The sequence below is a fragment of the Humulus lupulus genome, chromosome 5, assembly GCF_963169125.1.
Source record: "Humulus lupulus chromosome 5, drHumLupu1.1, whole genome shotgun sequence".
Lineage (NCBI taxonomy): Eukaryota > Viridiplantae > Streptophyta > Magnoliopsida > Rosales > Cannabaceae > Humulus > Humulus lupulus.
The window spans coordinates 7,644,252-7,656,530 of NC_084797.1; the positions used below are offsets into that span (position 1 = coordinate 7,644,252).

General features: G+C 38.1%; 1 protein-coding gene and 1 long non-coding RNA gene across 2 annotated transcripts; one reads left to right on the plus strand and one right to left on the minus strand.

Annotated features, from left to right (window-relative positions):
- Nucleotides 1-4,174: 4,174 nt before the first annotated feature.
- On the minus strand, nt 4,175-6,197 carry LOC133834328 (uncharacterized). Its single transcript, XR_009893335.1, has 2 exons — nt 4,833-6,197; nt 4,175-4,423 (listed from the first exon to the last, which is right to left on the minus strand). It is a non-coding gene; the product is annotated as an uncharacterized LOC133834328 (long non-coding RNA).
- Nucleotides 6,198-8,349: 2,152 nt separating this feature from the next.
- On the plus strand, nt 8,350-9,679 carry LOC133778788 (ribosome biogenesis protein BOP1 homolog). Its single transcript, XM_062218812.1, has 6 exons — nt 8,350-8,358; nt 8,406-8,522; nt 8,654-8,808; nt 8,919-9,036; nt 9,122-9,223; nt 9,431-9,679. Exons 1-6 carry the CDS (start codon nt 8,350-8,352, stop codon nt 9,662-9,664), a joined length of 735 nt encoding a protein of 244 aa, XP_062074796.1. The 3' UTR covers nt 9,665-9,679.
- The last annotated feature ends 2,600 nt before the right edge of the window (nt 9,680-12,279 follow it).

The window sequence follows — 12,279 nt, forward strand, 5'->3', positions numbered from 1 at the left end:
ACAATCACCATCTTCATTGCGTAAGTATCTAATGATTTTTTCTTTCTTTTTTTTTATCAGTTTCTGGCTTTGCTGTTTTTTAGTTCTTGGGAATGCACTGGTTCATCTTGTAGTTTAGACGTACTAGGACACTTTGACCAATAGGCATTTAGGCTTAGGTTTTCCCATTACTGGTTCTAAATCCAGTTTATATGTAGAAAAGCCCAAATATGGTCTTTTTTCTGGGTTTTCAAATTTTGGAGGACATATCTTGCACACCAAGATATCGGGTACAAAATCTTGATTTTAAAGAATGCACGATACCCAAGAATACCATTTTTGAATAACTGCCACATTTTTCCTGATATTTCGGGATTCTAAAAAATTAGACCCACTTCCCTCCTTTTTTTCGTAGAATACACGTTCTCACCCTTAATCGGATTTCCAGGATCGAGCTCGTCTCGTACCCAAGCACTTCCGAGCTTGTTTCACCAAGCTCGTTATTCTCGACTCCTTACATGCATGACCCTCACCACTTTTTTCTTTCTTGCTAGATGTCACAGAATCTGGAAAGACGGTGGGGGTCATCGTTTGCTATCCCATATTCGCTGAAAACTCCGAGCCCGGAGTCGCTGTTTGCTCGGAACCAACGTCTGATTCGTGAATACAATCTCGCGCGCGAACAGGAAGAAACCCGAGCTCACTACCATCGCCAAATTTTCGTGGTCATAGAGAAGAAAAGAAGGATTCTCCGAGAAGCTCTTTACCCGGAGACTGGCTCTGGGCCTAGACCGATCCCCCTCGACCCTAAACTCAAAGTGACAGTTGCCTTCAAACTAGGTGACTTGCAATTTTCACTAATGGGGGAGCCCTCTACCTCGCAACCAAGGAGGGAGTTTTTCGAGGCCGAGCACTATTGGATCTCGGTTACCTCGCTAGGTCAGATAAATGATATCTTGGCCTTTCACGGTATCAGACTGTCAGGCTCATTAAGGTGTCGAGCCCCTACCTCCAACGAGCGAAGCTGCTATGCTCCAGAGATGGAAATCATGACAACAAGCTGAGGTATAAGGCTTGGAGCCAGGAGCATATGAAGGCATGAGCGATACTACCTTTGAAGTCTTTCTTCAAGGACTTCACGGACTTCTTTGGGTTGGCTCCATTCGAGCTCAACACTAATTCATACAGGGTTCTGTCTGCCCTGGGGTCGATTTACCACGAGCTAAAGTGGGAAGGACCGAGGCCAGAGGAGATCCTGTATCTTTTCTGCTTGAAAAGAAATCCCTCATGAGCTCGGGGAGGAGACGGCTTCTATTACCTTTCGAGCTACCCGAAGGAGAAAAAGATGTTTGAGGATCTTCCCAATCATCCTCCTGATTTTAAGAAGGCCTTCTTCTGGACGGATGGCCTATCTCCGTCACGATGCTATTCGTTCAGACGGATCCGTAAGTACCCCACCTCCTTTATCTCTGTGCTCGAAGTTTTGTCTATAGGCTTGTACTTAGTTGAAATGTATTTTATTTTCCAGCCAACTATCATCGTCCCACTCCTTCTGACGAGATGAAGGAGCATAGGGAGACCCTGCTCCAACTCCCTTATGGCAGGAGATCACTCTCATACCTTTTGGATGAAGGTAAACTTCAAGCTTGCGAGCTCTTGGGAGATGGCCAGTCCACCTCGGACTGGTCCAACAAAAAATATGATCGTTGGGAGCTCGTGCCCCTGCCAACAGGCATCCTCGCCCCAAGGAGAGAGGTGAGGCCCCTGCCTCTAGTTCGCCGAAGGGGCCCGCCATCAGGGAACGAGGCCAACGATAAAGCCTCAAGCTCGGGCTCGGATGATCAAGGTACAGTCATCCTAAGCTCGAAAATGTGGTCCCCCACCTTATTAAAGCACAAACCCGATAGGCTAGTTCTGTGCGAAGACGATAGAAACCACTTTTATGTATGGACTTGGGTAGATGAACGGGTTCATAGGTTCGATAGCTGGCTCGGGCAATACGATACTATGTATAGCCTGAATGAGGTATAGGACAGAATAGCCGTCCAATATGGGACCAACGACTATAGGGACCTTTCGAGGTTGACGTCCACCTATAGGGAAGGTACTCCCCTTACCTCTTCTGAATATGGGGGAATTTCATGGTCTCCGAGCTCAAGCTCGGAGGGGAGTTCCAGTTAGGTTTTTGTCCACTTGTGTGTGTTTTAAATCTTCTACGTTTGTTAGCACCATGCTAAATCTTGGTTGCAACTGTGCAGGAGCTATGGACTCTGACCTTGACGTCGTGCTCTACAATGGCGAGGGGGCTCAGAAGAGTAAGCGCCCGAGAGGCTTGCGGAGGTTAGACCGACCCTCCAAAATCCTCAAGCGCACCGAGAAGACTCCACCAACTCCAACTACTGTGAGCACAGCCGGGGACCCGAATGCCCAGGCCGACACATCCGTCTCGACCGCACCTGCCGCGCTTCCTCCAGCTGCAAATCCTCCAACACTCGGCCAACCCCTGAAGAAACCCTCAACCTCCAAGTCACTTCTGCCGTTGGCCCAACCTCATATTGATGAGTTCGTGCTTGATAGCACCGCCGGGGCCCACGGAGCTGTAATTGGCTCGGATATCCTCTCTCGAGTGGGTCAGAGTCTTACAGGATTCGACGCTGATCACTGGGAGTTTGGGAATAAGGCCCGAGACTGCAATACTCTTTATGATAAGAGTATTGAACTTACTGCCGCGGTAATTTTTGCACTTTACTTTTAATTGCTTATGTGCCTTGGCTTATGTTCTAATTCAATCTCTTTGTGTTTCAGGCTCTTGTTGTCTCGGCTCAGCTTAATTATAAGCTGACCAACGAGGTGCATACAAGCATGTCTCTAGCCCAGGAGTTGAGGGATCTCCATCTTAAAATGACTGAAGAACTCAAGGAATCGAAGACAGAGCTTGAAAAGGTGAAGGCTCGGCTTGCGGAGCTAGAGAAAGCCAATGCCAAGCTCGAGGAGGAGAAGGCTGCCACTTTTGAGATAATCGAAAATGAGAAGGCTCGCCTCCTTACCGAGTTCAAAGAGAAGAAGGACAAGGCAGTCGATTAAGCCATGTACAGGATCTGGGCTAGCAACGCCAACCTTGATACCAGCTTCCTGGGCTCTTTCGAGGAAGGATTTGTGGCCAAATGGCAAGCTCGGCTTAACGCGGAGGAGGCTGCTCAGGCTGCTCGGGAGGCTGCTCAGAAGGATAGTCATGTTATTCATCCTGGAGAGTGTAGTGCTGCTGGTGCTGAGAAGTCTAAGGAGACTGCTCCTTCTTAAATCTCATCTCGGGGCTGCGTCCCTTTATTTTTGCAATTATTATAATTTATGCCCGTAGGGTTGATACAATTTCTATTTCTTTTCTTTTAATATGCATGCTTTACATTTCTTGATTCGAGATATTTTGCACATTTTATATTAAAGAATCGCGTATGTTTGTTTATTCGCACAAACACAATTTGGATTTAGGCTCAAGGCTCAATGCATTCATGCACAGTTTGCTTGAATTATCCGTTTCCGATCTCGTTGTTCGTCAAGGTCGGATATTACTTTAACCATGAACCCGAAAGTACTTGTATGGTGTGTAATGCAAACGGTTTAGTTATATCTTATTTTTAAGTTACTTTTTCTCGTCCTCGGTCATCTCTCCGAGGTTATGAGTTCGAAACTATTGTTTTATAAGATACTCCAGCCTCGATCTCGACTTAACTCGAAGTGGGTTTAAGTTCCAACTTATCGTCGATTAGTTTTAGCTGGTTTGCTCCAAACCTGTTAAGGTCGTGATTGGTTTGTAATCCACACACTTGTATGTTTTTGATAATTTTGTTATATCCAAATAACCTTAGCTCGCACATTTGGTTACATCCAAGCACTTATATGTTAATAATTTGGTTATGTCCAAATTATCTTAGCTCGCGTATTTGGTTACATCCAAACACTTATATTTTTTTAATAATTTGGTTATATCCAAATTATCTTAGCACGCGTATTTGGTTATATCCAAACACTTGCATGTATTTCGTATATCTTAATTTATTTTTCAAGCTGGTGGTATTTATATATATACCAACTGTAATGACCCACTACTCTAGACTTTTTGGACCATTAATGAAACTATACATACAAACCTTAATAAGACTTACATTTGCGAAAATACCATAAACTTATTAGAAACTTGTAGAAACAAAAGTTACTTTCATAAAATAAGTAGGATATGGGTACCCATTGTCTTTAAAACAAAACATAACTTAAAGTAAAAAAACATTGTTACATAGAAAGTGCGGAAAAATACATGTAAAACCATAAAAAGGTAAATCAAGACTACATCCTCGAAAGATCGAACTCTCGACTCCTTGAATCCATTCACCATCGATACACAATCTCCAAGCATCCACGAACCTTACCGCCACTAATAGCTATTTTCCTGCACATAAAACAAAAAGGAATGAGCCTAATGCCCAGCAAGGAAAATCTAGCACATACATCAAGTACATAAATTTCATAATAATCATAAAGACATAACATAACACTTAATACATACACATACTATAATGGCCATTATTACTTGGGGTCCCATAGACTAAACAAGTCATATGCCCATGAGATTAGTGAGGTCCTACTAGCTAGTAGGTCATATGCCAATAATCTATTTGGGGTCCTACTAGCTAAGCAGGTCATATGCCCATAATCTAATTGGGGCTTGTTAGTCATATGGGTCATATGCCCAAGCCTACAAACATACATATCATAACATATTTTATAACATATTTCATAACATAAAACATAAGATAACATAAGCATAAAACATATAGATTCTATCCTATTTTCCTTACCAAAGTTACCGGGATAAGAGGACAGCGTTGAGACTTTTTGGAACACTCCTAAAACCATATATAACAGGGTGAGTCTAATGAAGAAAAGAGATGAAAAGGAAATGGGAAGAATAAACCATTGAAAAACATGCTTACCGAAACTTATGTGCTCAAGAACTTAGATTTCCTAACCAAAATAAGAATGAGGTTAGGAGACTGAGTAGAAGGTTATGAAAAAGGAAATAACATAAACCAAATGAACTAGAGTTTTTGTTTACCTAAAAGACTTGTAAGACCAATCTACACAACAACCGAAATACTATAGAACCTTACTTCCCAAAGTGTTTGATAAGCTTATGATGTTTAAGCTTATGATTTCCCCAAACCAGGTGTTTACACTCTCACACTCACTTAGCATTAGCAGCCTCTGAACTTAGAGAAAAAGATGAATAATGGCTGGGTACTAGGTCCTATTTATAGAGTTTAGGAATGAAAGGATCTTGATTTTACTTGAATAAAAATAATAGCTTTTTAGGTGAAAAATATTTGAATAATCGTTCAGCAGAGGCTGAAGACTCGTTCAAAAAGATGCTGGACTTATCAAGAGGTTGAATGGCTGAATGGGAAATGATTTCAAAACAATTCAAAATACATTGATGGAGGCGATATATCTCCCCCTGTAGGCGATATATCGCCTGGGCCAGTATGCCCGAGGCTGTCGTGCATCATCTCGTGTTTTCCGTATCTACGTGCTGCGATATATCGCCCCCTATAGCTGTGATATATCGGCACACGCTGAACATTTAAACATGAAATTACACATTTTTAGCTAAGTTTGAATGGAGTAAACAGCCTTGACTAAGCCTTCAACGTATTCAAAGCTGTTGACTGTCCCTATAGCATTCAAACTTTTCTCCTTATTAAATTTAATCCTCAAAATACTTAATCCTTAATCACCCATTCATAACATGTGCTTAAAATCCTATTGGTCCTCATCTAAACCTTATAGTATAATAAATATTATTCTTAATATCAGTCATATAATCAAACCTTAGGTTAACATTAATATTCTTAAACTATAGGTTAAACTTAGAAAATCTATAAGTACTACTATGAGTGTCCAAATAATTCCCGGTCTGAACCAAAAATCCACAGTTACAAAGATAATACTATACATACTATAATACTACTATCTATCTTAGCTAAGTAAAGTTCTTGGACTCTACACCAACGATGCCCCCTTAATATCCTATGAATGTGACCATAGGTTATTAGATTAAGAGAGATTGCAAAAATATATCATATCAGACGAAATAACTCTTTATTTGATAAAATCCAAAAGTAGGCAAAACAGTACAAATAGACAAGCTTGGTTATAGGCAACGTCCTTCCTACACTATTGATAGTAAGGTCTTAGGTGTTTGTCATTCCATGCTCGCAGTATTAAGCTCCCATCCAATCTTGCCAGCTTGTAGACACCGGGTCGGATGACTGACTCTATCTGGTAGGGTCCTTCCCAATTTGGCCCGAGCACGCCAGCTGCTGGATCTCGCGTTGCCAAAAATACACGCCTTAGCACCAAATCTCCCACACCGCACTACAACAATTATGCCCATATATTACATTAAAATATAACATATTTTAATAAGTGTTATTGTCGCATGGTAATAGAAAAAGATACAGAAAATGGGCGGTAAATGAAATACACAGGCGCCAAATGAAACACAAAAGAAATCTCTAAGGTTGAATCCCTAATTACTCTACACGCCTCCTCTGTTTCTCTCTCACACTCAGTAACTCTCTCTCTCTCTCTCTCACTCGTTCAATCTTTCTTTCTTTCTCTCTGTTTGTTGCAGGTGTGTAACAAGGTGATGGGGCCTGCGGCTTAGGTCGTGTGACAGGGAGGCTCGACTCTTGGGTCTACGGCGTGGCTGGCTCGTGGGTGTGACGGTGCTTGCGGCGATGGGTCTACGGCGTGGCTCAACTCGTGGGTCTACCATGGTCTTGTACCAGCTATTTCTTGTCTCTACAATCTGTTCCTGTTGTTCGTTGTCTTCCTCCGTCTCATCTACCACAACTACCATCCCCATGTTTCGCCGACTCCGACGGAGATTGACTTGCAGAGCAATGGTCCAGCAGGCTGTACAGGGAGGAGCTCCAGCTGCTTAAGCCCAAGAAATGGAGAGGCTAACCACTAAAGAATCCCTTCTTCTTGCTGTGAGTCTCAAGTTTTAAGAATTTGTGTATTGTAGTTTATAAGACTTAGCATTTAAGCTTTGAATTTGGGATTATTTATTTATTCAGTTTAAGGATTCTGGGGGTTTTTCCAAGCTTCAATTTTTATGGGATTTTTACTTGTTCAAGCTAATCAGGTCGCCATTCTTGGAGGGTCGGTGGGATTTTTTTCAGGGCTGATGTCTTCCACGCAGTAGTTGAGGTGAGTCTTTCTTTGATTTAGAAAGCGATTTTTTCATTCTTTGTTTCAATTTGTTTGGCAAAAGAGATGAATTGCGGCTCATTAGATTATTTTGCATATGCTTTTTTCTTTTTGAACTTTCTCTCACTCTTTTCCCTCGTTGAAGAATAGCAAAATAAAAAGGGTAATCTTTATTTCTCCTTCGACATTGACAAAGAGTTTATGATTTTTGTTAATATTTTTCTACCAATTTTTGGCTTAGGTCTGGTTGTGTTATATGAAATTGATTTAGTTTATCGGTTAGGATTGGTTCTTATTTTTTCAGTTTTGGGGTTTGCATTTGAAGGAAAAAAAAACAGATTTGGGGTTCTGGGTTTGAAGTAGACTCTATGGTTCTACATTTTTGTGTTCTCACTCAATTCGTATTGTTCTTTAAGATCCTTTAATTGGGTTTTAATTTGTTGGTTTTTATTAAAGGTTATTTCTTTGATTTGTGCTATTGCTTTTGTTTTTTATAGTTTCTTTTGCTGCAGCTGATGAAGGTAAGCCCTTTCCCCTTTAGTTCAGGTTTAATCTTGTTAATATTTGTACTGGTTTTTAATATAATTCATGGTCTATCCAATTTATGATTATGCTCACTGCATGGTGGACTCTATTGAGAATGTTACACGTTGGGTATGTATGTTCCCTTTGATTAGTATTATCTACATTACTGATTTATCATGTAAAATATACATCTTAAATGGACCAATGTGCTTATGCTCCCTATTAGTAAATCAGAAAATTTTGTTGTAAGTTTCATTTCAAATTAGTAAACGATATTGCTGTCAATTATTATAAATTAGAAAAATCTGTTGTTGCATTGAATATTGTCTGAGCCAATCAATTTTTGTCAAGACACATTACAGTTTTCAATTGAGTGTGTGTTTGAACTTGATTTATCCGAAGATCAGGTATCTAGAATACGTCTTACTTTGATTTTCTTCACGTTTACTGCTTATATAAGATGATATGAAGAGATGTTCAGTAAAACAGTGGGAAGCATATTGTTCATTATCCCAACTTCTACTCACCCCTTCATTCCCTGCTCAAAATTTAATTTTTTCTTGTTTAAATAGCACCATGGTGTTGGTACTTAGCTGCACCTGCATTTTAACATTTAAGTTTAATCACGATAGGACAACATCAACACCAGCAATGGCGATGGTTTGGCTGATGATCATAGTCATGAGAACCGAAGTGATAGCTCTGATGCTCATCCAGGAGTTGAAGAGAGTGATTCTTCTGAAGATGAGGTTGTGTGTTATTTTGCTTATGAAAATATGTACCTTTCTTGTTTTTTAACACCTAATGTTTTGCTTTTAGTTACTTTTTTTTGGCTGAATTTATTCAACCGCTACTTCTTCTTTTGTTTACATCAAAGTAGGTTGCTCCTCGAAATACAATTGGAGATGTGCCCTTGGTGTGGTATCGGGATGAAAAACATATTAGTTATGATATTTCTGGGAAAAAGATCAAAAAGAAAGAAAAAGAAGATAAATTTCAGTCTTTCCTTGCGAGTGCAAATGATTCCAAAAATTGGTGAGTTTTACATCGTTAGGATACATGTGCTCTACCATTTATGTGCTAAATATGTTTTCTTGTTGTTATGTTGCCTCACTTTTGCTTGGTGCATTTTTACTATATTGCAGGCGCAAAATTTATGATGAGTATAATGATGAGGTTGTAGAACTCAAAAAGAAAGAGACCAAACTTATTAGTAGATTGCTTGAAGGAAAGGCACCAGATGCTGACTTTGATCCATATGCGGTATGTATATATTTAGCTGTCCATTTTATTGGTCAATTGTTTGAAATATTCTTTTCACATACAATTATCTGTGTTTCGAATGCAGCCTTATGTTGACTGGTTCAAATGGGATGGTGCTAAACATCCCCTTTCAAATGCACCTGAACCCAAGAGACGCTTCACTCGTTCAAAGAGTGAAGATAAAATGGTATGCTATTGTCAACTTCACTATTTTTATATAGAAGTTGGTAAATTTTTTAGTATTTTCTTTTATCTCTAATGTAATGAATGAAATTTATGTTATGTTTTCATTCTGAGCTTTCATTTCACCTACTGGTTGCTGAGATAGAACAATAGAAGGAATTTCAAACATGAGTTTAATTATTCAGGCCTTGCACTTTTGCTGTTTCTACAGGTTGTTCGCTATCGTCGAGCTATTCGTAAGGGGTTGATTAAATTTGAAGAGCCTAAAGAAGAACCATCTGTCTACCTCTTGTGGGGAGATGAATCCAACTCTAACGAAAAGTCTGGGCATTTAGATTATAATCCTGCGCCGAAGCCGAAATTGCTAGGTACAACTGATCATCTGTTTTCTGGAATGAAAATCAACATAGGATTTAGCCCTTTTTTTCATAGTTTTCTTTATTAAATTTTTGTTAAAATTTCCTCTCTTTTAGGTCACGAAGAGTCATACAATCCCTTTAAAGAATATATCCCTACACAAGAAGAGATTAATGCTTATCATTTAATGTTTGAGGAAGATCGACCTAAATTTATACCTAAAAGGTAAGATTCATAGTTTCTTAGATGCTTATCCAGTGCTCATTGCTGCTTCAGTATTAGTCCAGCTTATGATGTCCTACTTATCAATTTTGTTAGTTTTACATCGATGAGAAACATCCTTGCATATGAGAATGCTGTCAAGGAGTCCTTCGAACGATGCTTGGATCTTTACTTGTGTCCCAGAGTACGGAAGAAAAGAGTAAGTGACAAAGAAAATTTTAAATAACTTTTCCTGGTCCACATTTAGTTTCAATTTAATCAAGTATGACATAATTTTTTTTTTTCTAAATAAGAAAAGAAATCATTGTTGAAAACCAATCCCTTCCCTTTTGCAGGGACAATGTTGTTGTGCTGGTTCAAGAACTTATGTCCATGAGCGTGTGTATGACGAGTTTGTTGAAAAAGTGAAGGCGCATGCAATGAAATGTGTTGTTGGTGATCCATTCAAGGCAAGCATTGAACAAGGCCCACAGGTAAATTAGTAGCCGTTCTGTTTTATAGCATTCTTTCTAAGATTATTTGGTTTTTCACTAGCTTTTAGCTCTATGTTACTACTCATTTGAACACTAAGGAAGATTTTTGAGTGATAGTCTTTATAATGTGTTTATGATTTATAAATGCTTTAGTGATTCTTGTAAAGCATTGGATTGGTAGCTAATTGCAAGAGGAATGTTGAATTTGATATTTTTTTTTTAATTTTCAATCTTTTATAATTTTGAATAGAATTTGTATAACTTTAGAGGAGTTTGAATATCTTAGATATTCATCCGTAGTGAAGTAGGTTCTAGGAATTTTGTGTTCTGATGTGATAACGGAAGGTTGAAAACTTGCATGTGTTTAGTGAAGTAGGTTCTGAAAATTCTGTGTGCTGCGGTTATATATGGATGAAAACCTGTGTGTTGTTTGATTTGTTTGAATTGTTGGTGTTGATTAGCTTATGGAAACTAGGTCTGCAGGATTTTGAGAAACCTTTAATTGTCCAGTAGTGAAATCTACAATAAAAATGGCAAATTCATTGTTCTTGTTATTTGGAACTTTATATTTGATCTAATTCTAGTTCATATGTCTATGATATTGGGTTTTCTTTATAAATTAGTTGTTGTATTGTATATATATATATTTATATGTTTGGTTGGTGTATCATTTGTATTTTCATTTTATAATCATAAAGTGTTTGAGCTAACTTTTCTAATGAGTATTTTACCAAGCATAAATCTTCAATCTTTCATGCCTATGTGTTTTAGTTAGTGTAATTGCATGGCCAACTTATAAAGTCCTAATGAGGTTATTAACTTTCTTTCTTTTTGTACTTTTTAGTTTATTATTAACTCTAAGTTTAAGCATTAATTATTTAAACTCTTGTGTAGCTAAGCAAATCAACCTCACAACAAAGACAAATGCACAATGGAATGGATGATGAATTGGAGGGCGGAGCAAGCTTCATGGTTTACTTTTTGTGTATCTTGCTATGTTTCTGATTTTTACTTTTGAAGCAAAAGATGTGCAAGACTATAGAATTTTATTATGTATGCTTTCAAACTTAAGTTAGAACTAAGAACTTTTGAAGTGGATAGTGTCATGGTTTGAAGTAGTTCGTCCTCAAATGTAAAAATACCCATGGTTTATCATATATATATATTGAATATTTAAAAAAATTTGATCTATTTAATATTACACTTGTGATTTTTTTAATCAAAATATAATAATAAAAACTTTTTACAACAATTAAAAAAGCATACTACAAAATAACAAAATGTTATTACTGGGAGAATTTACAATAATTATAGTTGTTTTGTATAATATATTATAATTGGGACAAAAAGTTATGATTTATATAATAGAATGAACTAAAAACATTATAAAATGATCAAATATAACAATTTTCATAACAGTTGGAAAGTGTTATGCATAAAGTATAAGATTAAACTCCAAATTTATAATCAAATACTCTAACTAAATGCTATTATTTGAATATTATAGCAACTAAAAATGTGTTATTGAATAGTTTAAGATAACATCGAACATAACATTCGAATACTATTATAGAAAAAACAGGACTTTTAATAACAGGGGCTATGTTAGCATTTTCAGAAGCGTTATCAATACTCCCGGTTAGCATTTTTTAAGTGTTATGAATACTGTTTTTTCTTGTAGTGCCAAACTTTCAATCTCGAACCCTCTTGTTGAAGTACCTAGTAGCTTGCTGTTGATATGCAGCGTTCCTCAGCTGAGCTTTGTTTCTTCTTTCTTCAATCAAGTCTAAGGTTTCTTCGAGCTGAGTGTGGTTCGAGCTTTGGTCATAAGCGTGAGTCCGAATTGTAAGAATTTTGACCTCAACAGGCAACATAGACTCGCAACCGTACGCCAGAGAGAACGAGGTATGTCCTGTTGATGTTCGGGCTATAGTCCAATGTCCCCATAGGACTTGAGGCAATTCTTTGGGCCATCGTCCTTTTGCCTCCTCCAACTTTTTCTTTAGCG